The sequence below is a fragment of the Diabrotica undecimpunctata genome, chromosome 7 (genome assembly GCF_040954645.1).
Source record: "Diabrotica undecimpunctata isolate CICGRU chromosome 7, icDiaUnde3, whole genome shotgun sequence".
NCBI classification, from domain to species: Eukaryota; Metazoa; Arthropoda; class Insecta; order Coleoptera; family Chrysomelidae; genus Diabrotica; species Diabrotica undecimpunctata.
The window spans coordinates 65,443,669-65,471,073 of NC_092809.1; the positions used below are offsets into that span (position 1 = coordinate 65,443,669).

Genomic DNA, 27,405 nt, shown 5'->3' on the forward strand with positions numbered 1-27,405 from the left:
TATTGTAAAGACATTTTAGCTGAACATCTTCAATGATAAAATTATTTTTTTTTTTTACCTCTTTCTAATAAATTTACTTTTCTAAAGGCCTCATCATATTCAATTTTAAAAAACATAATGTTTGGGCCATATGGGTCGAATTTGACTATTTTAAATTTATTCGTGTAAACTTTTTATTATTGTTTTCATCTTTGTCAAAATTTATTGCTGTTTTTTTCTGAAGATCTTTGATATCATATACCTCATTTTGGGATAACTCGTGTACAATATACCATGGCAATTTTATTTTTGCTGTTCTTACAATAGTGTACCACTGATGGGGTGTAGATATCGGTATGTTTCTTGAAGCCTTCTCAATAACACTATAGATGCTATCACCTTCAAATTGTGCATGGCCTGGTTCAAGAAATGTATGGCGAATGGTTATAGAATATTTTTGTGTGACGGATAATTATATAAAGCAAATACTTATTTGTTACAATTCTGTCCGGCGCAGTTGTCCGACTAAAAGGAAAACTCTTTTGCACCATTCTTTACCTGAACACAGAGTAGTAAACAGCTTCCTATTTCAGATGAGCTTCTTTTTGCAATGGACTCATACCATATATAACACTGACATTCTTTAGTTGCCAAAATTAAAAACGGTAAAGTTATAAGTGAATAATTTTAATTTATAGTATGCCAAACCTACATTTGATTGGAGAACTGAAAGAACTTGTAAGTCAAAAACAGCAGCGCATAAAGTTTTTTGTGTTGATGCCAATTCTTTGTCGTTATTTTTATGGTATCGAGACAAATCTCTCTTTTGAAGATGCAAAGTGTACTGCTCTTCCTCTTCTTCCTCTGCTCTTCTTCTCAGCTCTTTTCTCTATAGACAAATTTTCATACTTGTAGTAGGTATCGCACAAATCTTTTTTGGGTTGGAAAAATGAAAGGTTAAACTCTGTGTTAAAAATCTGTCGATAAATACTTTCTGTAGCTGGCTCAGGAATGTGCCTTTTTTTGCAAAAATCTTTAAAAAGCGTATACATTTTTGAAATGTTTAGAGAAGATGGTAAATATTTTCGTCCAGTATACTTTCTGTAGTAATGACTCTCAACCGTTTCAAAGAAATTTATGTGATTCCTCACTGCATTTTTAATCGATTCATTTAGCTGAGAATTTTTACATGCTCTGCCCCTCCTATCTTCAGCTATTACACCAGAACTTCCCATGTTCTGGAATACAGTCTCTACCATCTGTCCGCTTATACTTAACGTGTTAAAAAAAAACTTTTACAACATGATGCACTTGTTTTTTCGTTATATGTTAGGTTGTACGTATAAGTATTTTTTCTTCTACTAGATATTCCTTCGCCTTCCGGTAGTTTTGATATTTGGCGGCAACGTTGCTTGTCCTGAGCTCTCACCTGCTTAGAAATAAAATGACGCTGTCTATTGATGTCAATTAATACCCAGAATTTTTTAAATATTACATTGCGATCTTCTTCTGAAAATTTCTCTGCACATTTCTTTCTGCAGTTCCGACAAGCCGGTTTAATAGTTCTTTTGTTCTGAAAATTCTGTTTCCAGTTCATGTATTGGACTCCACTATTTCTGTAAGATTAAATAAGGTTTTTTCTCCAAGTGGCTATCTGTTTCTTTCTTTGCCTTGTTTTGATTTTAGTCTGAACATATGCTTGGTTTTCTTGCATATTTTCACTACCATCGAAAGTAATATAATGAGGGTCGTCACTGCTGGAATTTGCAGATGGATCGTCGCTTCTTTGAGCTTGAGCGATTGACTCTTCTAATATAGTTTCTTCAACGTCGTTTTTACATTTTGAAAGTAACTCATTAGTAGTAGTTTGTAAAGAATCAAAAAAAGAACAAAAATTTATGTCAGCTATTATTGTAGTTGTTTCATATGGCATTAATGATGGTGGGGGTTGCAGATTAGCGGAATCCGTCATAATCTTTGTAAAAGTTTGCTCTTCGTAAATGGACGTACCTAAAAAAGTTAAATAGCTTTTAAAATACATATAAAATCCTTTTAACAAAAAATTTAACCCACGAAATAAAGAGACTAAAAAGTGAAAAATAAAATAAGCCTTTTTAGTCTTAATAACTAACTTACTGAACTCATGTAACTAACTAATTTTGAGTCGGCGCCAAACAAACCGTCAACAAAGATCTTTAAATAACATAATAACATTTTTTTTTATCTGGCACCGACTCAAAATAAGTTACATTAGATTAGGAGGTTAGTTATTAAGACTAAGAAGGCTTATTTTATTTTTCACTTTTCAGTTTCTTTATTTCGTCGGTTCAATTTTTTGTTAAAAATTTTGATTTTACTTTTCAGTTTCTTTAACCAACTAAAAAACTATTTAATTTGAATGAATCTTATCTCTTAACATACTAGATTTTGAATGTGTTTCGTCTGGTAATGGTTGATGCAAATATCTTAGCTCACATATTTCGGGCTTTTCTGTTTCTCTGCTATTTTCTGCAAGTAACTGATTATTGTTTGAGACAGGCTTAGGTTTGAGTGGCTCTAAAAAAACAAAAAAATAAATCAACAATTTATTTTACTGTCATCTTTATCTAGAATATATTTTTACGTAAATTTTTGTATGTTGTTGCTTAATTTAGCATTTTATTTTACATAATGCATTGTGACTAAATTTGATTCTTTATAACAGTATACTTACCTCTTTTGTCACAGACTCTCTTTTCCAATAAATTAAATATATTTTCTCTTCTCGTAGCCATTTCGTTTATAATTCTTTTACAAATCGTAAAATTCAAATCATTCTAATTCCTTGACACGAATATTGTATGTCCATGCAAATAAATCAGAACTATTCTATGTCCAAATATTCTTCCGAGTTACACTACCGTCGTGACCTATCATTGTTCTGTTCTCAACTGACCCGCTGCGAACTAGGTATTACACCGCAATAAAGAATGGAAGATGGTGAGAGAACCGTGACGTTTGTACTTACAATACTTCTGCATGCAATAAAGGTGGCTACAAGCTATCGAATGATGTTAAAAAGGCAATTTTGAAAAATTTTCGAATTGATGAATTCAATTTTATCAAATATACCAGAAATATAAAAGAACTGCATTTTACATATTCAAGAAAAAGTAGAAAAGGAAATAAGGTGGCTAAAAAATATAATTGAAGCACATTTTAATAAACGTTGATGATAGCGATATATATTATCCAGTGTATTAGAATAATATTTAAAGGTAGCCGAGATCTGATCTCTGCTATATATTTACACCGAACTTAAAATAAGTATAATTCACTTTGTGTTTGTGTTCCAAAAAACTAACCGTTTTGCAATATTTAAACTTTTTGGAATTGTACAAACAACTGAGTCGCCTGAAACATCAAGACGAAGCAGAACGAATCTGACTTGACAATGGCAAGTGTGACCTTGCCGAAACGTCGTCAAAACAATGGTTTTTCTAAAAACCAAAAATATTTAACGCGGAGTCAAACCCGGAAAACAACTGAAACCCTATATATATATATATATATATATATATATATATATATATATATATATATATATATATATATATATATATAAAATAAAGTTTTATTTTGAGGTTGCAGTCATTAATAGGGCAGGAAAGTAAAACTCTTTGTTCTTTAATCAAGCTTTCGCAAAATTTATTTGCTTCTTCAGGATATGCTAAAATATGGTATCAGTAAATACAACGAAATTAGAACTAAATAGCATTGTATAAAACTAGTATAAAAACTTACAACATGAGGTTAATCCATTAAATTTTCAAATTTACAAAACATTAAAACTTAACTTATTTTAAAAATTATACAGTTATTTAAGTACAATATTCCAATTTAATTTAATTTTGTAAAAATTCATTATGACATTGATTATGTTGATGTTTGATTTATGTCAGAAAGACACTCGTTTCTGTTTATTATATTTTTTGTTGTTGATAACTAGCTCTTGATTGTTATTATGGTTACGTACAAAGTGGCGCCAAATATGAATATTTAAATTTTTTGAAATTCTAATATTTATAGTCAGAAAATCTAATATTGGAAAATTATAGTATTAATTTTCGTAATTAACATTAACACCCAAACTAACTAAAGTCTTTGCTAACTATTCTGATATTAAAATTGCAACTAAAAATGTTAAAACATTAGCATCATTGTATACAAAAACTAAATCACCTATTAGCATTATGGAAACCTCAAATGTAGTTTATATAATACCATGCGAAAATTGTGATAAGTCATACATCGGACACACATCTAGAAATCTAATAGGCAGACTAACATCACATAAAAGTGACCTTAGAAATAATAAAAATACGTGTGCATTAATAGATCAAGGAATTAATAAAAATCATTCATTTAATTTCAATCTTCTTCTTCAAGTGCCCTGTCCGTTGCGAACGTTGGCTATTAACATGGCAATTCTGATCTTATTTGCGGCGCTTCTGAATAGTTCGACCGATGTGAGCCCGAACCACTTCCTCAGATTTTGGAGCCACGAGTGTCTTCTCCTGCCTGGCCCTCTCTTACTGTCTATTTTTCCCTGGACAATCAATTGCAGTAGACGGTACTTATCGTGTCTCAATATGTGGCCTAGATATTCAAGCTTAATTTCAATAAAACTAATATATTAAGACGTGAAAACCAATTAAATAAAAGAGAATTCTTAGAAATGGTATGCATAAATAAATATCAATGCGTTAATAAAAAAACTGATATTGATAAACTAAGCAATGTCTATAATTACATTCTGTCTTACGAAAATTAATACTATAAGTTTCCAATATTAGATTTTCTGACTATAAATATTAGAATTTCAAAAAATTTAAATATTCATATTTGGCGCCACTTTGTACGAAACCATAATAACAATCAAGAGCTAGTTATCAACAACAAAAAATATAATAAACAGAAACGAGTGTCTTTCTGACATAAATCAAACATCAACATAATCAATGTCATAATGAATTTTTACAAAATTAAATTAAATTGGAATATTGTACTTAAATAACTGTATAATTTTTAAAATAAGTTAAGTTTTAATGTTTTGTAAATTTGAAAATTTAATGGATTAACCTCATGTTGTAAGTTTTTATACTAGTTTTATACAATGCTATTTAGTTCTAATTTCGTTGTATTTACCGATACCATATTTTAGCATATCCTGAAGAAGCAAATAAATTTTGCGAAAGCTTGATTAAAGAACAAAGAGTTTTACTTTCCTGCCCTATTAATTACTGCAACCTCAAAATAAAACTTTATTTTACATAACGTGTCAGTCAATAATACCTAACTACTTTATATATATATATATATATATATATATATATATATATATTTATATATCACGTCTCTTACAATTTTTAAATAAGTGTGACTGATGTTTTCTCTCTTCATTGGAGTCCAGAGCCTAGGAAGTTACTGTCATAATAATTATTTAAATCGATAAAAACTAAGTGCGTTTTACTATATAATAAATGTTGGTCTAAAAAGGATACTCATATTAACCATTTTATATATTTTAGATGATTTTCAATGTGCTCTTTAACTAATTCTGAAATTAACTATTTTCCCCTAACTACTGGTTTCATTCTAAATAACTAAAGCATTTTGGTATACATGGTAATATGTTTTAGAGGGAGCTTGGTGGTACTCAAATTGCTATAGCAGTAACCTAAATGGAAAATTTATGACAGTGGCTGTTCCAGAAGCATATCAAACTCAAGCACTTATTTGGTACAATATAGAAGGGAAGGTTTCTATTTTAGCAGGATCAAGGATGTTGATACGACCGATGGGAGAATAAAATAATTAACTTTGTTTTATATATATATATATATATATATATATATATATATATATATATATATATATATATATATATATATATATATAGAAAAGAAATTTAATCTTTGCAGATTAGTTAAATAGTAAACTCTTAAATATTGGGGAAATCTGCAAGAAAGACTCTAATGTGTATCAATTGTTTCGCCGAACGTTTTCGCCAAAGAGAATTAATTTGGCTTCTTCAGGGCTGAAAGAGAATAAATTATGATTAGCTACCATATATTATCTATTAAAACATTATTGATCTTACCGTAACTTAGAATTGTAGAGTTAGAATATTAAAAAACTTTGCTAGTAACATAGTGGTGTTTTTTGTTACTATGTGCAAAAAAAGTTTTTTATAAGGTTTGAAATGTATGGTAGCTTCGAACTTGACACGTAAAGGCTTACCCAAGGTTAATCGAAAAACCCAATGTAACTACATTTAAAAGGAGGTAATTCTTTGAATTGTCGGCAATAACTAAATTTTTGATTTTCAGACAGTTAAAAGTGAGGTTCTGTTTGAGCCAGAACGCAAGCGCTGACAACTTCATTAGTTCGTATGAATCTTTATGTCGTTAAGGTTCATTGGTAAGAAACGAATGAATTTAAATCCCAGTAAAGGGAAATATTATTTTGATTTTCTTTATTTAATTATATTATATTGTTCATGTACTATTGAATCTTATTGAGATGTATCTAAGAAAAGCAAGGGAATGTTATATATTTTTTGTTAAGGAAAATTAATTATTCATTATGCGACTTCACCCTGACCGTTGTGCATTAGCCAAACATGTCCATTCCACTGGTCATCTCATGGACTATACTAACACCACAATTCTCCACCGTGAGAACAATAAATCTAAAAGAGAGGTCATTGAAATGTCTTATATTTTCCTTAACGATTTCTCCATTAATGTTAAGAGTGACATCAAGAATCTAAGCGATATATACCACCTGTTACTTAAATCAGATACCAAGAACAATACTATATCACAGATAACTAACTTGACTGATATATCCATTAACAACTAACATACCTTATAATACTGATATTACTGATATAATACCTGATATTGATAAACTAAGCAATGTCTATAATTACATTCTGTCTTACGAAAATTAATACTATAAGTTTCCAATATTAGATTTTCTGACTATAAATATTAGAATTTCAAAAAATTTAAATATTCATATTTGGCGCCACTTTGTACGAAACCATAATAACAATCAAGAGCTAGTTATCAACAACAAAAAATATAATAAACAGAAACGAGTGTCTTTCTGACATAAATCAAACATCAACATAATCAATGTCATAATGAATTTTTACAAAATTAAATTAAATTGGAATATTGTACTTAAATAACTGTATAATTTTTAAAATAAGTTAAGTTTTAATGTTTTGTAAATTTGAAAATTTAATGGATTAACCTCATGTTGTAAGTTTTTATACTAGTTTTATACAATGCTATTTAGTTCTAATTTCGTTGTATTTACCGATACCATATTTTAGCATATCCTGAAGAAGCAAATAAATTTTGCGAAAGCTTGATTAAAGAACAAAGAGTTTTACTTTCCTGCCCTATTAATTACTGCAACCTCAAAATAAAACTTTATTTTACATAACGTGTCAGTCAATAATACCTAACTACTTTATATATATATATATATATATATATATATATATATATATATTTATATATCACGTCTCTTACAATTTTTAAATAAGTGTGACTGATGTTTTCTCTCTTCATTGGAGTCCAGAGCCTAGGAAGTTACTGTCATAATAATTATTTAAATCGATAAAAACTAAGTGCGTTTTACTATATAATAAATGTTGGTCTAAAAAGGATACTCATATTAACCATTTTATATATTTTAGATGATTTTCAATGTGCTCTTTAACTAATTCTGAAATTAACTATTTTCCCCTAACTACTGGTTTCATTCTAAATAACTAAAGCATTTTGGTATACATGGTAATATGTTTTAGAGGGAGCTTGGTGGTACTCAAATTGCTATAGCAGTAACCTAAATGGAAAATTTATGACAGTGGCTGTTCCAGAAGCATATCAAACTCAAGCACTTATTTGGTACAATATAGAAGGGAAGGTTTCTATTTTAGCAGGATCAAGGATGTTGATACGACCGATGGGAGAATAAAATAATTAACTTTGTTTTATATATATATATATATATATATATATATATATATATATATATATATATATATATATATATATATATATATAGAAAAGAAATTTAATCTTTGCAGATTAGTTAAATAGTAAACTCTTAAATATTGGGGAAATCTGCAAGAAAGACTCTAATGTGTATCAATTGTTTCGCCGAACGTTTTCGCCAAAGAGAATTAATTTGGCTTCTTCAGGGCTGAAAGAGAATAAATTATGATTAGCTACCATATATTATCTATTAAAACATTATTGATCTTACCGTAACTTAGAATTGTAGAGTTAGAATATTAAAAAACTTTGCTAGTAACATAGTGGTGTTTTTTGTTACTATGTGCAAAAAAAGTTTTTTATAAGGTTTGAAATGTATGGTAGCTTTGAACTTGACACGTAAAGGCTTACCCAAGGTTAATCGAAAAACCCAATGTAACTACATTTAAAAGGAGGTAATTCTTTGAATTGTCGGCAATAACTAAATTTTTGATTTTCAGACAGTTAAAAGTGAGGTTCTGTTTGAGCCAGAACGCAAGCGCTGACAACTTCATTAGTTCGTATGAATCTTTATGTCGTTAAGGTTCATTGGTAAGAAACGAATGAATTTAAATCCCAGTAAAGGGAAATATTATTTTGATTTTCTTTATTTAATTATATTATATTGTTCATGTACTATTGAATCTTATTGAGATGTATCTAAGAAAAGCAAGGGAATGTTATATATTTTTTGTTAAGGAAAATTAATTATAAGGTATGTTAGTTGTTAATGGATATATCAGTCAAGTTAGTTATCTGTGATATAGTATTGTTCTTGGTATCTGATTTAAGTAACAGGTGGTATATATCGCTTAGATTCTTGATGTCACTCTTAACATTAATGGAGAAATCGTTAAGGAAAATATAAGACATTTCAATGACCTCTCTTTTAGATTTATTGTTCTCACGGTGGAGAATTGTGGTGTTAGTATAGTCCATGAGATGACCAGTGGAATGGACATGTTTGGCTAATGCACAACGGTCAGGGTGAAGTCGCATAATGAATAATTAATTTTCCTTAACAAAAAATATATAACATTCCCTTGCTTTTCTTAGATACATCTCAATAAGATTCAATAGTACATGAACAATATAATATAATTAAATAAAGAAAATCAAAATAATATTTCCCTTTACTGGGATTTAAATTCATTCGTTTCTTACCAATGAACCTTAACGACATAAAGATTCATACGAACTAATGAAGTTGTCAGCGCTTGCGTTCTGGCTCAAACAGAACCTCACTTTTAACTGTCTGAAAATCAAAAATTTAGTTATTGCCGACAATTCAAAGAATTACCTCCTTTTAAATGTAGTTACATTGGGTTTTTCGATTAACCTTGGGTAAGCCTTTACGTGTCAAGTTCGAAGCTACCATACATTTCAAACCTTATAAAAAACTTTTTTTGCACATAGTAACAAAAAACACCACTATGTTACTAGCAAAGTTTTTTAATATTCTAACTCTACAATTCTAAGTTACGGTAAGATCAATAATGTTTTAATAGATAATATATGGTAGCTAATCATAATTTATTCTCTTTCAGCCCTGAAGAAGCCAAATTAATTCTCTTTGGCGAAAACGTTCGGCGAAACAATTGATACACATTAGAGTCTTTCTTGCAGATTTCCCCAATATTTAAGAGTTGACTATATATATATATATATATATATATATATATATATATATATATATATATATATATATATATATATATATATGTACGTACTAGTATATGTTAAAGTACTCTATATGTGTAAATAAAAATTTTACTTATAAGCTTTATTTTATTAAATGAAACATTTCCTAATGTACTTTCGACTAAGCACCGAACTCAGACTTCCCACACCTATTTCAATACCAGTTATTACTTCCTGGTACATGTCTCTCACAATCTTCAATTACCCACCGATAACTCATTTTTTCAGCACTCACCACACAATATGGCGAAGAAAACGAAACAAAGCTTCTGTACTGCCCTTGTATTACTTTTTTCTCTATATTGAAATCCTTCAGAGAGCGTCACGAGAAGACGTCACGGATAAAGTCACGAAATAGCGATTATTTACATCCATTCACGACTCTCGATCAATTCGTTTCTGGTCATCGTATATGGATTCTAAGTAGGTTTAAATTAAAATCTGCGTAAAAAATAATACATAATAACAAAATACATACATTAAATGAGAAGTAAAAAATTAAAAGAATATTTATTAATAAAAGATTCGTTCGCAACAATTGTCAAAATTTAAAAGTCAGACATGTCATCCGATTAGTAACAATATTGAATCATCTGTTTATCTTTTAACGACACTTTTTGTTTTAAAGCAATTTTTAAAGCAAAAAATCAGCGTCAAAGTTGTTTGAGTTTTATAAATTTTAGGAATGATAAAACTAAAATATGTCTAGTGTAGAATGTAGGTAGAATGTAGGTATATTATTACTCTTACGATATACGCTCATTTACAAAAATATCGAATATTTTGGAATTTTCCAATTTTTTTTTTGTAGTCACTATTATTTCAAAATAATTTTAGATTACTGATAATACTCATATAGTAGGCTGATGTACTCAACTGGTTTGAAATATTTTGATGTTTATTTTGACGTTTATTCAGTGGTTAGTGTCATTCGTACATTTTATCATAAAAATCTTTCTTTACGTAAAGGAAAAATCATACCAATTCGGTTATTTTTAGTTTAATTTATTAAGTTTAGTTAAATATTGTTTTGATTTAACTAAGTTTAAAACAAGTATCCCAGCAATTCGGCACTGCGATGAAGTCCAAGTAGCACATATTGTAATTTTGTACGAGGAAGAATATGCACAAAAAGATATCGCACGACGTCTCAGCAGAACTGAATCTATAGTTTCAAATACTCTAAAAAGCTACCGCGAAACAGGAAATTTTGTACGAAGGCCTGTCCAAGGAAGCCCAAGGTGCACAACCGCAACTGATGACCGTTTTTTGGTTCTTAGTTGTACACAAAATCGTTCATTGACATCGATGCATCTCAAAAATGAGCTATTAAATGCTAGACAAGTTAATGTGAGTTCACAAACATTTAGACGAAGATCAAAAGAAGCAAACTTAAAGCCCAGACGTCCCGCCAAAGTTCCACGTCTTCTCCAAAATCATAAAGCCCGTCGTTTGGAATTTGCAAGAACACATATTTAGTGGAATATTGATAACTGGAAAAACGTTATTTTTACTGATGAGACCAGAATCCTATTATGGAAGCCAAATGGTCAAAACTACGTCTACAGAAGAGTTGGAGAACGATTCGCCAGCTGCAGTCTCGCCCAGACCGTTAGTTTTGGAGTTGATGGCATAATTCTTTTGGAAGGTATTAGTTGGGAGGTACGTACCGCATTTGTGGAAGTGATTGGACGGATGACTGGTGATTCTCACGTTTAAAACATCCTGTAAGATCATTTTTTGTCATATGTTGGTTACATTGGATCCAAATTCGAAGATTGGATTGGCCACCGTCTAGCCCGGATTTAAATCCAATAGAGCACATATGGGATCACCTAAAACGCAGCATACGACAAAGAAATCCCGTTACAAATACGATAGAGCTGCTTCGGCTTGCTGCACAGGATGAGTGACATGCAATTTCCCAAGGATATGTCCAAAATTTACTTGCTAGCATGCTGAGAAAAATGCAAGCAGTAATAAGAGCTAGAGGGGGGAATACTCGTTACTGATCATGCACTTCTTTCAGTTTAAACAAGTTGTTTAAGCAATTTAAATTATCATTTAAGTTTAGAGTAAAATAACCTTATTTACCTAATATTTATTTTTTTTACAATTTTCTCCGCATAAAAACTTAAAATTGTTCATTAAACATTGTTAAAATAAACTCTATTTCACAATACACGACTTGTTTGACCAGAGTTTATTTTGAAAAAACAAAAATTTGAAAATTCCAAAATATTCGATATTTTTGTCCATGAGTGTACTTTCTTTATTTTAATTATTGATATAATGTACCTAAATCAGGACATGGTGTTTGTAAATGTTACTGGTAAAACTGTTTAAGTGCAGATTTTAGCTATTACTAATCATTTCACTAAGTATTTAAATAAACTTTATTTTGTAAACTTTTAAGTAAAGTATCATTCATGAATGTGTTGCTTGTGTGAGTCCATTTTAAAAGGTAAAAGAAATAATAAATTAGACTTACTCACAATCAATTTAATTTAACTATCCAGACGACCGGTTTCGCTTTCTACAATATGCAAAGCATCTTCAGGTCTCGATACAAAGTTAAATAAATGATGCCGGTACTCTATTAATTGATGGTTGAAAGAACATGGTTCAAACTATCCTGTATTGTTGAATGGAGAACTTAAGTCTGCTATTGTAATTGTTTGACAGTAAACGGGGAAGTTCTTGAGGAGACAGATTTTATTCAATGAAGTAGAGATAGGTGTAATGGGATTGTTTGTTAGATGAAAGTAATGTTCCATTCCATTGAGTTATTTATATTTATTCTAGAGATATATTTATGAAATGTGTGTTATTTATTGAGATTTTATTTTATGAAGGTGACAGTTGTAAGACAATGAATGAGATTAGATGTACAAATTGTGTGGGTGTGCAATTCTTTGAACTTGTAATTATCAAATTTCTTTGATAAAGTTCTATTGAAATATATGGCAAATGATTGCAAAGTCAAGTATTTAAAGTTAAAAATTAAGGACAATTTAAGACACACAGAAAACACTTAAAAGGGGGACGAAACAAACATTAAATTGAAAAAAGGGGGAAGGACTTGAATGCACTACATCTCTTACTTGGAGACAATGAGTTTTTATGTTATCTATTAGATTTTAGAGGTAAATTTGACAAATGTAGGTCAAAGTGTGACGTTTGTATCGAGACCTGAAGATACTTTGCATATTGTAGAAAGCGAAACCGGTCGTCTGGATAGTTAAATTAAATTGATTGTGAGTAAGTCTAATTTATTATTTTTTTTATCTTTTAAAGTATCATTCTTAATTCGATTCTACGAAAATATCTTCTTCGGCATCGTTCCCGTCAGCGTCGTCTCTGCTGGCAGCTGATTCTGCTAATTTTAATTTTGCGTCTGCCATTAATGTTCCAGTATATTTCAAATTTCGGTAAAAGGAGTGGTGACATAAGGAAATGTAGTCCAAGAGGCTTAGCAAATTTTTATATTTAGCATTCTTAATTGGTAGCGTCGTGTCATTAATAGGATTCAATTTGGAGAGCTTTGGAAAAGATGGACGCTTTTCCCATAGTACACATCCAAAACTCAATATCCTGGTTTAAAGAATTCTTGTAAATGAAAGCCAGTTTATCTGTCTTAAAATATGCCAACCACGAAATACTGCGTCATTGTATTCTTTGACCAACGGAACCTTTTTAGATATTTTCATTATTTCATGTACGACCGAAAACAAGTCGTATGTCGTTATGTTGTAAACTTCAAACTTTGGAAATGTATTATTTATCATACGTTTCCAATCTACTGAAACAAAAACTTTTTTTTAATTAAACCAAAACTGCGGTCACACTCCATATATTTGTGACAAGGTTCCAGAAACTTGTGGTAGGTCTCGCTGATATGAGTAGCTTGAACGATGAAGGAGAACAGTTTGCAGATGTTTTTGTTTTTATTTTGCACTATCTTTGTTACCTTGGAAGGTAGACACCTGATACATTTTATCAGACGTGAGCCTTTTCGCTGGGAACCTCGCCCTGCAATTGTTTCATTTCATAGAAATATGTGACTTTGTCCAGTAAGTTGTATATACAAAAATTGTACGTCCATAGTTGACGAAGGTAAATTACCTTGGACGTAGTTACTAGTGGTGTTGGCAATATCTGTTGCAAATCAAAAGAAATAACGACAGTATCCTCAACATTTTTTTTTTCAATATCTTATGTTTTAGAATCGTTTGCTTTTTTAGCTTGTCTTCGACGTTTTTCCAAATCCCATTTAGCGTTTTAAATGATTTCCTCATTTTCAGAATAATTTATCAAGTTCTGAAAATTGTCACAGCGACTACAAGTATCAATATAAGGCTTGTGAAATTTCATATTGAACTCTGTGTTGAAAATAAATCGATAACATGTTCTTTCACAGGTTCTTTATGTTGTTTATTACAAAATTCCTTATATATATTATACTCTTATGAATATTCAAATCGCCAGGAAGGTATTTAGTATTGATATTGTCTTTTCTCGAATAATGGCTCTGATACTTTGGAAACATCTTAATGTGAAAAATCACCATATTTTTGGATGATTGTTTAATTTTGTTTGGGGGTTTCTACTTCCCTCGTTTATCAGGTTCACTCATTCCGAACTTCGATATTTTTGAACAAACAACCTAAAATCTGCGCACAGAAATGTTAAAAGTACTCGTTTTCAGAGCAAAATTATTATGGTGCTGTAGTTTTTCTTTTTAGAAGCTTCTTCGTTGTGTCTTGCTGTGTCAACCTTTTTTACAGAGGTGGAGAGAAACGCTGTTTGCAGATCGTATAAATGTAATTCAAAAAATGTTTGGAATATTTTGCTTCTTTTTGTTTTATTAATGTTATCATTGCAATTAAATTGACATACTACATGGTTTTATACTTTCATCTCTCTGGCTTTTTATGGTTTATTTTTTCGTCCGACATACGCTTTCTCTTCAGTTCGCATTTTCTTCGCTATGTTATTTTTCAAAATTTTTGTTTTTCTAAAAATTACTTTTTAGATAGATAATAAATTAATTTTAAAAATATGATTTAAATTTTAAAAATACTGAACATATAGTACCGATGAAACTATGCGCTACTTCCACTTCCATAATATTCCTCTTTTACTTTTTGTTGAACTTTGGTTGACCAGTATCAGGTTTTTTTCTCTTAACAACTTCTTCCTTGGAGTTTTATCAAGTAGCCTTATGTCAATAGCTGTATCTTTAGTAATACCCTAACTTGTAGGCTTGAATAAATTTCTATAAAGATCGTCTACCTTATATTTCAATTTTTCTATATTTCTATATAACTCCATTCCTAGTGTCAATTTTCCCTAGCTCTATCTTTTTTTTTCCATCTCGTTTTTAAAACAAAAGACTTTTGAACTGCCTTTTTCTTACACATATATACTACTACTAGAACTAGAACTACCTCTAAAGTTACAAGATTCCATGATTTTATTTCGACTATTATAATCTACATTGGTGTTTTTTCTAAACTAGTCTTCACCAAAAAATTTAAACTAAGACTCCGTTTGCTTTCCAAAATCTTTCCAACATTTGATGCCTGAATAAATTTTTTATCAACATCATGTTTTACTATATTTGATCAATGCAAACAAAGTGTAGTATTCGCATTTGTTGTTCTTTAAAATTGACTTACTAAAAACGGACTTCTATGCCCGGTACTAGAAATTGGCAATTGATGAAATCGATTCAACTCTGGAGACTAAATAATCGTACTAGTTTTCGTTTTTTACATAAAAAAGTTCTGTATGTATCTAAAAAAATAATTACAAGCAGCCATCTTCAAATACCTCTATAGTCTACAATCTACACTATTCTTCACGCCCTCCCTGTATGCAAAATGCTCCTTCAAAGTTGTTCAAAATATTACCTACTCTATTTCTGCCGTGACTGTTCGAACTTCTATATAATATAATATATATCCAATATCTCTCGACTTATTACCTTTTCAACAAAGTTTCCTGCATACAAAGTATATCCATTCTTCTCCTCTGCATAAAATCGGCGAGCTCTTTTCTCCTAACTATCATGCTTCCAACGTTGAGAGTTGCCACTTTTAGGACTAGCTCCTTTTTGCCCTTCCGTCCTGTAATAAGAGCCCTAGCTCATTTTTCACAGGAATCAGGCGCAGCTGCAACTGAGCTAATAAACCTCTAAACTATTTTCCATATTCCCTTATTCCATAGTTTTAGCTGCCGGATGCCCTTCCTGGCGCGAAACAGTCCCCCTTTATCCGGACTTGTGATCAACACCGATAGTCACAGGGCTATTCAATTCAACCAGCAATTACCAGAGGCGGAGTTTTTTTTGTAACTTAAGACATTTTATTAATGAATATGATATTTACCAAATTTAAAATATTGAATAAGGTTATTACTATTTTATCGGGAATAAGCCACAATTAAAGGTAAAAGTAAGTATATTGACCACTTTGAAAATCGTTCTCAAAATACAAAAATTAGTAAATTAATAAAATTTTATTTTTTTATTACTTGGTGAAAAATTCTTTTTAATTTAATTTTATCTGACTCATTTATATTGACAATTCTGACATAGATTATACATTTTAAAGTAGAAGATTTTAAAATGATATTGCAGATATTACTGAGTTGCATTCCTGAGGCGATTTTACTGTAAGATAGTTTATTCGATTACATGAAATCAACTTTAACTTGAGAATATCCGTCAGAAAAAATTATAGCATGTAATTCGTCTTTAAAAAGACAACCACATGTCATGATGATGATAAAAGTCTCCTGTTAGTGATTTCATAGTAAATCATGAGGAAAAACTCAGGAAAAACATCATAATAGTGTCCCGACATGGTAAGTATTTGGTCTTACATTTAGTTTACTTTCAATAAACACCAAATTCTGATTTTATATGTTTGTTATTTGAAAAACATAAATGATGTGTCCTCGATATGTTACTGACTTACTTATACTGGTATTCTAATTTTATTAACTTCCTCTTTTAATATGGGTCACCAGATCCTACTGCAATCTGCCGAGGAACTAGCGACACAATTGGTCTCTATATAATCCTATGTTCATTATCCCATGCGTATTTACATATTTAAGATCAATAAAATTCTCTATTTTTAATATTAGATTAATGTTCACTTATTTTAACATTTAATGGCATTGATGTTTCACTTAAATAAAACTGATTTTATTATTTAACAATTATAATAATATTATATAATATAATATATTATATAATAACAATTATTTGTTATTTCTTGTTCATTGTTAGGTTTTAATTTAGACAAAATAGATCTCAATGTGTTTGTTGTTTTGAATGTTGTTGACATATTGAATTATTTTCTATCCTTTTAAGTTTTTTTGATAATCCTTTTGTGTATCGTATGGTTATTTTCCTTATATTATTTCTTTTATATGCTCTAGGATCCCGTTCTAGGTTGTTCTGTTCTATTCGGTCGATTGTTGAAAATTCCTTATTTATAAACGATAAAGAATAATCATCTTTTAATAAAACAAAAGTTAAAAAATGTCATTTCTCCAAGAACGAATTTTCGTTAGAACAATCAATTTTGGCTCTATCGTAAAGGGATTTAATGATTCCCTTTTTAATAATAATATTGTGATTTAATTTATTTAAATATCAGTTGGTGTGTGTTGATACACATGGGTCTCATATCCAGTATCGTTCTTAGAGATTAAAACATCCAGGAAAGGCAGTGTCTTATTATATTCCTGTTTCATGGTAAATGTTATTGTTTCTTCTCTATCATTTATATCATTCAGGAATGTGTCCAACAACTGATCCATGAGGCCATATTGAGAATATTCAATTCTATTCGATCGATTGTTGAAAATTCCCTATTTATAAACAATAAAGGACAATCATTTTTTAATGAAACAGATGTAACAGATAGAGAATTTGGTAGATCTCACATATGTAAACACGCCTGGTGGAAAGGTTCGAACTTGGATTTGAGGTTCGAATCTGTTTGTAAATGCCCCTTTGTCCGCTTCTTGTCGTTCGACGATAATAGGTTTAATAAAATTGAGGTTGTGGAGTAAAAGTGTTGATTTATCGACAGCTACTGGTAATTACACAATATGATGTTCGTTAGGTAACTACTTATGATTGACTGTACTCAAATGAACTCAAATCCCCAATTTATAATCTCACAAATATTTCATACCTAAGCATCGAGGTTAATGCTTCCTATCATACCATACCAACAAACTTTGCTTACACTACAATTTAATCTACGCCTTAATTGCGACACTTAGGAAGTTCAATTAGAAAATATATTATTCAGCAATTTATTTAGTTGTAGGTAAATGAACTAATTATTAAAATATTATATGAAGTGGTTTTACAATGTCACTTATACACGGTGAACCTATAATAGATTAAGAAGTTAAGAATAATGTGAGATTACAAATTAAGGGGTTAATTTGTGATTGAACACCTGGCATAATGAACATAGGGTTCAATGGCATGATTCAAGTATAGAAACGGATGGTAAAAAGAGAAAAATCAAAGAAACGGTTTTAATTATACTAAATGAGACCAATTGTGTCGCAAATTCTTTGGCAAAATGCAGTAGGATCTGGTTACCCATAGTAAAAAAGTTAATAAAAGAAAAATACCACTATTAGTAAGTTAGTATCGATGACACATTATTTATGTTTTTTAAATAACAAACATATAATATCAGAATTCGGTGTTTATTGAGAGTAAACTAAATGTAATACCAAATACTTACCATGTCGGGATATTACTATGAGGTTTTTTTCTGGTTTTTTCCTCATGATTTACTATAGAATCACTAACAGGAGAATTTTACTGTCATCGTGGCATGTGGATGTCTTAACGAATATTCTCAAGTTAAAGTTGATATCATGTAATCGAATGAACCATCTTACAATAAAGTCGTGCCAGAAACACAACTCAGCAGTATTGGCAATATCATTTTAAAGTGGTCTACTTTAAAGTGTATAATATATGTCTGACGCTAATAATCTGGGACTTCAATGCCAAAATGGGAGAATGACTATATAAAGAAGAAGACAAAGTAGGACACCATGGATACGGCAAAAGGAATGGTAGACGACACACATTGATGAATTACTTGGAGGAGAAGCAACTATATGCAATGAATAAATTCTTTAAGAAAATACCCCAAAGAAAATGAACATGGATTAGTCCCAATGGTGAAACTAAAAACGAAATTTATTACATATATTCTTTCAACGCAAAAATCCATGGTTAAAGACGTAACAGCCCTAAATCGCTTCTCAACTGGTAGCGACCATAGACTAGTCCGAGCCAAGCTGATCATTGATAGTAGATTTGTAACAAGAAAAAAAATGGAAAATAATCAGAAATTATACATGGAAAAACTAAAACAAGAAAAACAAACGTACAAATAGAGAATAAAGCAAATATTGCCGACTAAGGAAGATATAGAACACAAACATATTCATGAAATAAACATGATATTTACTTAAACTCAAATGAAAGTGGGTAAAGAAATAGTACAGACAACAACAAAAAAAAAAAAATGTTTCATATCCCAGGAAACAAAGATTCTTATGAACACAAGAAGAACATTACTAGAACAAGGGGACAGAAATAAAATGAAATACAGAGAAATAAATAAAAATATTAGAAAAAATATCAAGGAGTGTAAACGGAGAGAATAGGAAGAAAAGATAAAAAAACAATTGAAAAAAATAGAAACATGAAGTGCTTAAAGCAGAATTTGGGAAACATAGAAATTAATAGCATAAAGAACAAAGAAGGAGTGGAGACAACAATATAAAAGAAGTTTTGCAGATAACGCACGAATATTATACAAACCTCTATAAAACAGAACAAAAACTAACCCAACAAATCCGTAATCAGTTACAACTGAAAATAAAGAACGTTAACTCTGGCCTACAACCAGAAATCAGTAAAAATTAAATAAAAAAGGCACTTAAAGAAATCAAGAATAACAAATCTTCTGGGAAAGATGGAATAACTGTGGAAATTCTAAAAAATGGGAGGAAAACTACAGTGAAAGTCCTTTATGTACTAATGAATAAAATATTGAACACAAAACAAATACCCACCACATGGGACGAGGCAATAACACTATTACTATTTAAGAAAGGCGATAGAAAAGATCTGAAAAACTATAGGCCCATACCACTATTAATGTAATGTACAAACTTTTAACTAAACTACTAACAAACAGATTAACAACTAAGTTAGATAATTACCAGTCAAGAGAGCAAGCCGGTTTTAGAAAAGGATTTAGTACAAGCGACCATCTGCTTACGATAAAAATATTAATTGAAAAGGCCAAGGAATATCAAATCTCAATGTAAATGGCATTTGTAGACTTTGAAAAAGCATTCGATAAGGTGAAACATTGGGCAGTAAATAACTCTTTGCAAAATGGGAAAATAGGCTATATGTAGATATACGGACTTAATTTCCAATATATATGATCAAGCAACAACATCCATTAAAATAGTTGACTAAATGGAGCCTATTAAGATACGGCGAGGAGTCAGAGAGGGTGATACTATATCACCCAAATATAAATGTCCAATACTTGAATCACTTAAGATATACAGACGACATTGTATTAATAACAGATAAAAGGGAAGAATTAGAAAATATGATAAATGAATTAAATAGCGAATCAACAAAAATAGGTCTAAAAATGAATTATAATAAAACGAAAATTATGACCAACCAACCAGAAGAATTAATAATTACAATTGCACAAACAACTACAGAACAAGTAAAACAATATGTTTATTTGGGACAACTAGTTAAATTAAATAAAGAAAATCAGATCGGAGAAATAAAGAGAAGGATACGGTTGGCTTGGATATCATTCGGAAAACATTTCTATATACTGAAAAATAGAAAATACCTCCAATATTTAAAAACAAGGGTCTTCTTCAAAGAAATATATACTTCCTGTTCTCACATACGGTTCTTGGTTGGACGTTTACAAAGGAAAACATGGAAAAATAGCAAAGACCCAAAGAGCCAAGGAAAGACAAATGCTGACTGAACATCAGGCTATCAGACAAGAAAAGAAATACTTGGATCCGCAATAAAACAAAAGTGACCGATGTATCAACGTAGATAGCAAAACTTAAGTGGAAGTTCGCTGCACATACTATAAGACAGAAAGACGACAGATGGAATAAGATGATTATACACTGGAGACTATAAAGTTACAAATAAAAAAGAGGAAGGCTACAAATGAGATGGTCAGATGACTTGAAGAAACACACAGGCCCGAAGTAGATACAAACTGCTTACAAAAGAGAGACGTGGAAGAAGGAAGAGGAGGTCTATGTCCAAAATTGGACAGCATTGGCTGTATCGATAGATAGAATATATATGTCTGAATACCAAAGTGCTTTTTCAAGTTACGTCCACAATATTTAAGTAGAAGGTTGGAAAAAAACTGTATACAGAGCAAGTTCATCCATGATCCACGAAAGGTCACAATTTCATAGATCCAATTTATTTTTAGTTGAACAAGATATTGTAAGTATTGAAGATTTGCTTTTCAATATGATATAAAATTCTGATATTGATCAAATTACTTTTAGTTTACACAAAGTATATAAAAATTCATATAAAAAACAAAGAAATATACATTTAAATAAATTTAATATTCTTTTATAACATACAGTATACACACTTTAGATAACCTCAATAGAAATAATAACATATTACCGACAATTGTCAATCTATCAAATAGACATTTAAATGCAACGGAGAGTTTAATACTGTCAAAGGGTCTAAACTTTGATGTGACACATTCATCTATTCCAAAATTAGACAATAAGCTAAGTGGAGAAAATATCTCAATATTTACCAACCCACGAAAAAGAAGAATACAGAGTATTATGTAAACTTGAATTGGAAACGTGTAGTAAAATTGAACAAAACATAAGCAAAGAGGAACTAAAGGCCATAAGAATTAAAAAAATGACTATTCCATAATCATCCTACCAGCAGACAAGGGAAATGCGACTGTAACAATGGATAAAACTCAACATGAAAACAAAATTAAAGATCTAATTATAAAAGGACCTTATACAAAATTAACAAAGGATCCAAAAAGGCTTCGGGAAACAAAATATTTAGAACTTTATTTAAGTTTAAAGATTGTTTAACAAATTATCAAAGAAGATTAATTACAATACATTAAAGTAAGTCTCCTCATTTTTATGGAGTACCGAAAGTTCATAAAACGGATATACCACTTAGACCTATTTGTAGTACCATGAATTCTACTTGTAGTGAACTGTCAAAATTTTTATTAAATATTATAAAACCATTTGCAAATAAAAGTAACACATTTATAAAAAATACACAACATTTTTTAAATAAATTATCAAATATTGAATTTAATTCAAATAATATTTTAATAAGAATTGACATAAATAGTTTATTTACAAATGTGCCATTAGATAAGACTTTGAATACAGTCAACACAAAATTAGAGAGTGATGAGACATTGAGGGCTATGATGTATCGTTTATGTGAAATAATTACATGCTGTAAACTCCGATTTTAACACATTTATGTAAAAATTTTCAAATCGGTATGATGTAAGAACTACGTATAACGGGTTGCCTACCTTGATATGTAATTTATCTATATGTAAATGTAATTTTTTAGCTGTCTAAAATTAGGTGCCGTTTTCGCTCTTAGTTAGGTTATGTTATTGTATGTAATTTGTGGAAACAAGTTACTATTTTTTTATAATTATAATAAAATAAACTAATGGATTCAATTAAAAAGAAAACAACCAGGAAACAATTGTAAGTGATGTTAGACTTCATAAAAATAAATAGTGCTTACTGGCAAAATAGTCAAGGAAGGCTAAGAAAGTAGCCCAATTGTGAGAGGAATTTGCTATCATGGTAAATACAGTAGATGGTGACCCTAAAAAACAGGAGAACAATGAAGACATGTAAGAAGATTAATTTCTGTTACTATCAAATTTAATAAATGCAAAATTTTTAGGTGTTCAATGAGTGGAAGATTTTGCAACTCATTTCAAAGATTCATCTTGGGGAGCCCCAGATTATAAATACATTGGAGTTTAAAAGTAAAGAATAATTTTATTGATGTATTATGTTTATTATGGTGTATAATATTTTTCAGAAGGAAAAGGAAGTCAACCTGTAAAAATTAAAAATGCAATAGTTTTATTTAAAAATCTATAAACATATCCTTTATAAAATTATATCTCAATTATGGAATAAACTGAATATAAACATTTTTATTTAACAATTTTATAACTCAAAATTTTTTAGCCACTTTGTAATATGTTTCAGATTTTTTGTTTTGTCTTGATCTTTGTGTTATTCTTTTTGATTTTGTAACTAATTGTAACATAAATACCTACATATCATTATGAAATATACTAATTATAAACACTTATTTAACAACTTGTTTTTTTTTTATTTTACAACACCGAAGTTTGCAGCAATAATACTTCTTCATATTCTCTAAGGGTTATGAGTACATTTGGACCATTTTGTAATATATTTTAGTTTGTTTTACCATTATCACTAGTCAACATCAATGCAACACAGGAATATATGTTTCCAGCTTTAACAAGGCTATAATGTGTAAAACTCTGTGCTTGTGCAAATAATTCTTTAGGACAATCCTCCATTCACCCCTGTGTCTACCAACTCTTCTGTACATTCTAACTCCAATAGATTTTAAATCATCGTCTAAATTGTCTTGATACCTAAGTCTTGGTTTTCTTCTGGTTTATTGTCCCATCAGCCCTCTTCTGTTAAAAACCTTTCCGACTATTGCACCTACCTCTTGCCTGATGAAATGCTCTGCTCTATCCATGTAAGGTATGCTTCCTTAATGAATTTTTTGTCAGGTTCTATATAACCCAAAGTTGTAATGCTTGTGCTACAAACCTTGTTCTTTGTAGTAGTATATTTTAGGTGTATTTGTAGGTTTACTTTGTGGTATATTTTAGGTTTGCGTTAATTTTTGAAATTGTATTCTTTACTTGTATGTTTTAATTTTCCAAGGGTTTTAACAAATTTTGGACTACTTTTTAATATATTTTAAATTTGTTTATTTTGAACTTTTTGCAATTAATTGTAACATACGGGTTTTATGTTTTTAAACATTTTTATAACACAAAGTTTGTATAAATACAAATCATATAATTATAAAATAAATTGAGGATAAACATTTTTATTTAAATATTTTATAACATAACATTTGCAGCGATAACACTTCTTTATATTCTCTAAGGGTTTTCAAAACTTTTGAGCCAGGTTGTAATATATTTTTATTTTGTTAGTGTTGTGTCATTTTTGTAATTAATTGTAACATACATGATTTATGTTTTTGTTTTTAACAATATATAAACATTTTTAATTTAATATGTTATAATACAGTGTGCAGCAATATAATATCTTCGTATTATCTAAACAGTTTAAAAAAATTTTACTAAATTGTAAAATTATATTACTAAACTATATTTGATTATAAAACTATATCACTATTTATCATTGTGAAATAAATAAATTATGAAAATATTAATAAGTTTTTGTTTCACTACACAAAGTTTGCAGCAATAACACTTCTTATTCTCTGTGCTTCCAACACCCAACCATTGTTTTGATTTGCCTCCTTTGGAATCATTTCTATGAGAACTACAGGCTGTACTTCATCTTTTTCACCATTTTGGCACAAAGTGTTCCACTATCCCTGCAGCTATTTCTGTTAATACTTTACTAAATGTACTTTGTTCCATTGAAAATAACAGGTTGTTACCAGTACATTTTTGGTAACTTTCACAAAATTAAGTAGGGAGAGAACCTTTAATTCTATTGCAATTTAGTTAGAGCTGGTTATCTATTTCAAATGGGTTACTGGTGTCCCGTAACTGAAGTTGCTCTACATTTACATAATTTCTTTCTGTCACATCATTCAATTCATTGAGTAATAACAAAATTTACAAAATCCATTTTTTCAAAAACAAACAAGAAGCCAAAAGTTAGGTTAATTTGAATTATCTGACAGATCTTCAGGATATGACAGAACCGAAAATAACGTTTTATGTAATTTTCTGCTGTGGCTTGGTCATTTTACGCATAGCAACGCAGGGTATGATACATCGTACCGTTTTTACACACTATGTTTTGAGAACTGTAATCTGATGTAAGTTTTCTGAATTTTACACTAGTATGTAATTATTTACGTAAATGATACATCATAGCCCCCATTGGCAACTAGAACAAGACTAAACATATCATGTATATTAAAGTTATTGCCATTATGTACTGATAATACAAATAAATAATAAATTCTATAAACAAAATTTTGGTCTAGCAATGGGCTCTAGTTTATTTCCATTATTAGCCGATATATGTATGGAAGATTTTAAAACAAATATTATTTCTAAACAAAATTTAAAACCCACAGTATGGTGGAGATATGTAGGTGATGTATTCTCAATATGGCCTCATGGATCAGTTGTTGGACACATTCCTGAATGATATAAATGATAGAGAAGAAACAATAACATTTACCATGAAACAGGAATATAATAAGACACTGCCTTTCCTGGATGTTTTAATCTCTAAGAACGATACTGGATATGAGACCCATGTGTATCAACACACACCAACTGATATTTAAATAAATTAAATCACAATATTATTATTAAAAAGGGAATCATTAAATCCCTTTACGATAGAGCCAAAATTGATTGTTCTAACGAAAATTCGTTCTTGGAGAAATGACATTTTTTAACTTTTGTTTTATTAAAAGATGATTATTCCTTATCGTTTATAAATAAGGAATTTTTAACAATCGACCGAATAGAACAGAACAACTTAGAAAGCTATCCTACAGCATACACAAGGAATAATACGAGGAAAATATCAAAACCATACATAAATGGATTATCAGAAAAACTTAAAAGGATAGGAAATAAATTCAGTATTTTAACAACATTCAAAACAACAAACACATCGAGATTTATTTTGTGTACAACTAAAGCTAACAATGAAGAATACAGGACAGATTGCATTTATAAAATACCTTGTGAATGCGATCAGTTTTATTTAGGTGAAACATCAAGGCCATTAAATGTTAGAATAAGTAAACATCAATCTTATATTAAAAATAGAGAATTTAATAGATCTCAAATATGTAAACACGCATGGGATAATAAACATAGGGTTCAATGGAATATTCAAATTTCTAAAAGAAATGGTGGGAAAAAAGACAAAATTCAAAGAAGCGGCTCTAACTATGCTAAATAAGACCAATTGTGTCGCAAATTCCTCGGCAAAATGTAGTGGGATCTGGTTACCCAGATTAAAAGAGTAAGTTTATAAAAGGAAAATACCATTATTAGTAAATCAGTAACAGATCAAGGATATAACATTTATATTTTTTCAATAACAGACTTATAAAATCAGCATTTGTTGTTTATTGAAAGTAAACTAAATGTAAGACCAAATACTTACCATGTCGGGATGGTATTATGAGGTTTTTTTCCAGGTTTTTCCTCATAATTTACTATGAAATCACTCACAAGAGAATTTTACTGTCATCATGGCATGTGGTTGTGTTTTTAAAAACAAATTACATAATATGATTTTTTGTGACATATTTATATTCTCAAGTTAAAGTTGATTTCATGTAATCGAATGAACTATTTTACAATAAAGTCGTCTCAGGAACGCAACTCATCAATTATGGCAATATCATTTTAAAGTCGTCTACTTTAAAATGTATAAGGTATGTCTGAATTGTCAATATAAATGAGTCAGATAAAATTAAATTATTAGAATAATTTTTCAACCAGTAACAAAAAAAATATTGTTTAATTTATTTTATGTATGTATTTTGAGAACCATTTCCGAAGTGGAAATTGAAACGTCAATAAACTTACTTTAACCTTCAATTGTGGCTTATTCCCAATAAAATAGGAATTACTTTAAAATGCCACAAGAAAATAGCTTCAGAACAATATTATTGAATGTTTTATTAATTAGACCTTTCTGCTTGTGGATCAAAACTGTGACCTTTCCAGTTAAGGGCTAACAAAAATTTTGTAAATATTTAGTCACAGTAATATTTTTTAAAGTACTGGTATGCAATTATACTAATTTGCCTTTTAAAATATTTCCTTTTTACTTTACAAAAATTTATCTCCTAAGTATCCGTTGTGGTATTTACTCCTGCTCTCGCTTGATAAAATAAACTTGTTTGTTACATTAAAAAAATAAAAAAATCCCGCATAGTTATTTGGCAAGATAAACAAACCCAGAAATTTGTGTTGGTGGGTGTTATACAGATAGTAATGTTAAATTGTGATATTCTTTTCCTGTGTTATCAAACTTATAAATAGTGAAATTATTTGATTTTATTGTTTATTTTAATAAATTACCATGAACTCGTTAGTAATTGTGCTATTGTTGTGCGGCAATTTGAAAATTGCTCTGAGCGAAACGGTAAGTTTTTATATTCTGTCAATAATTTTCTATTGGTTTATATATATATATATATATATATATATATATATAT

At 29.6% G+C, this 27,405-nt stretch overlaps 1 protein-coding gene and 1 long non-coding RNA gene across 4 annotated transcripts in view; both read left to right on the top strand.

Moving 5' to 3' along the window:
• LOC140446797 (microfibril-associated glycoprotein 4-like) overlaps positions 1-27,405 on the top strand; it is a 76,221-nt gene that overhangs the window by 15,029 nt on the left and 33,787 nt on the right. Inside the window, exon 1 of one of the 3 annotated variants that reach the window (XM_072539386.1) lies at positions 27,226-27,332. The exons of the other annotated variants lie outside the window; for them this stretch is intronic. Coding sequence (XP_072395487.1) covers positions 27,270-27,332 — 63 coding nt within the window. The 5' untranslated portion in view covers positions 27,226-27,269. Of the gene's footprint in view, positions 1-27,225; positions 27,333-27,405 lie in introns of those variants that run through there. 3 annotated transcript variants of the gene reach the window in all.
• On the top strand, positions 22,526-23,040 carry LOC140446796 (uncharacterized). Its single transcript, XR_011951500.1, has 3 exons — positions 22,526-22,795; positions 22,849-22,933; positions 22,993-23,040. It is a non-coding gene; the product is annotated as an uncharacterized lncRNA (long non-coding RNA).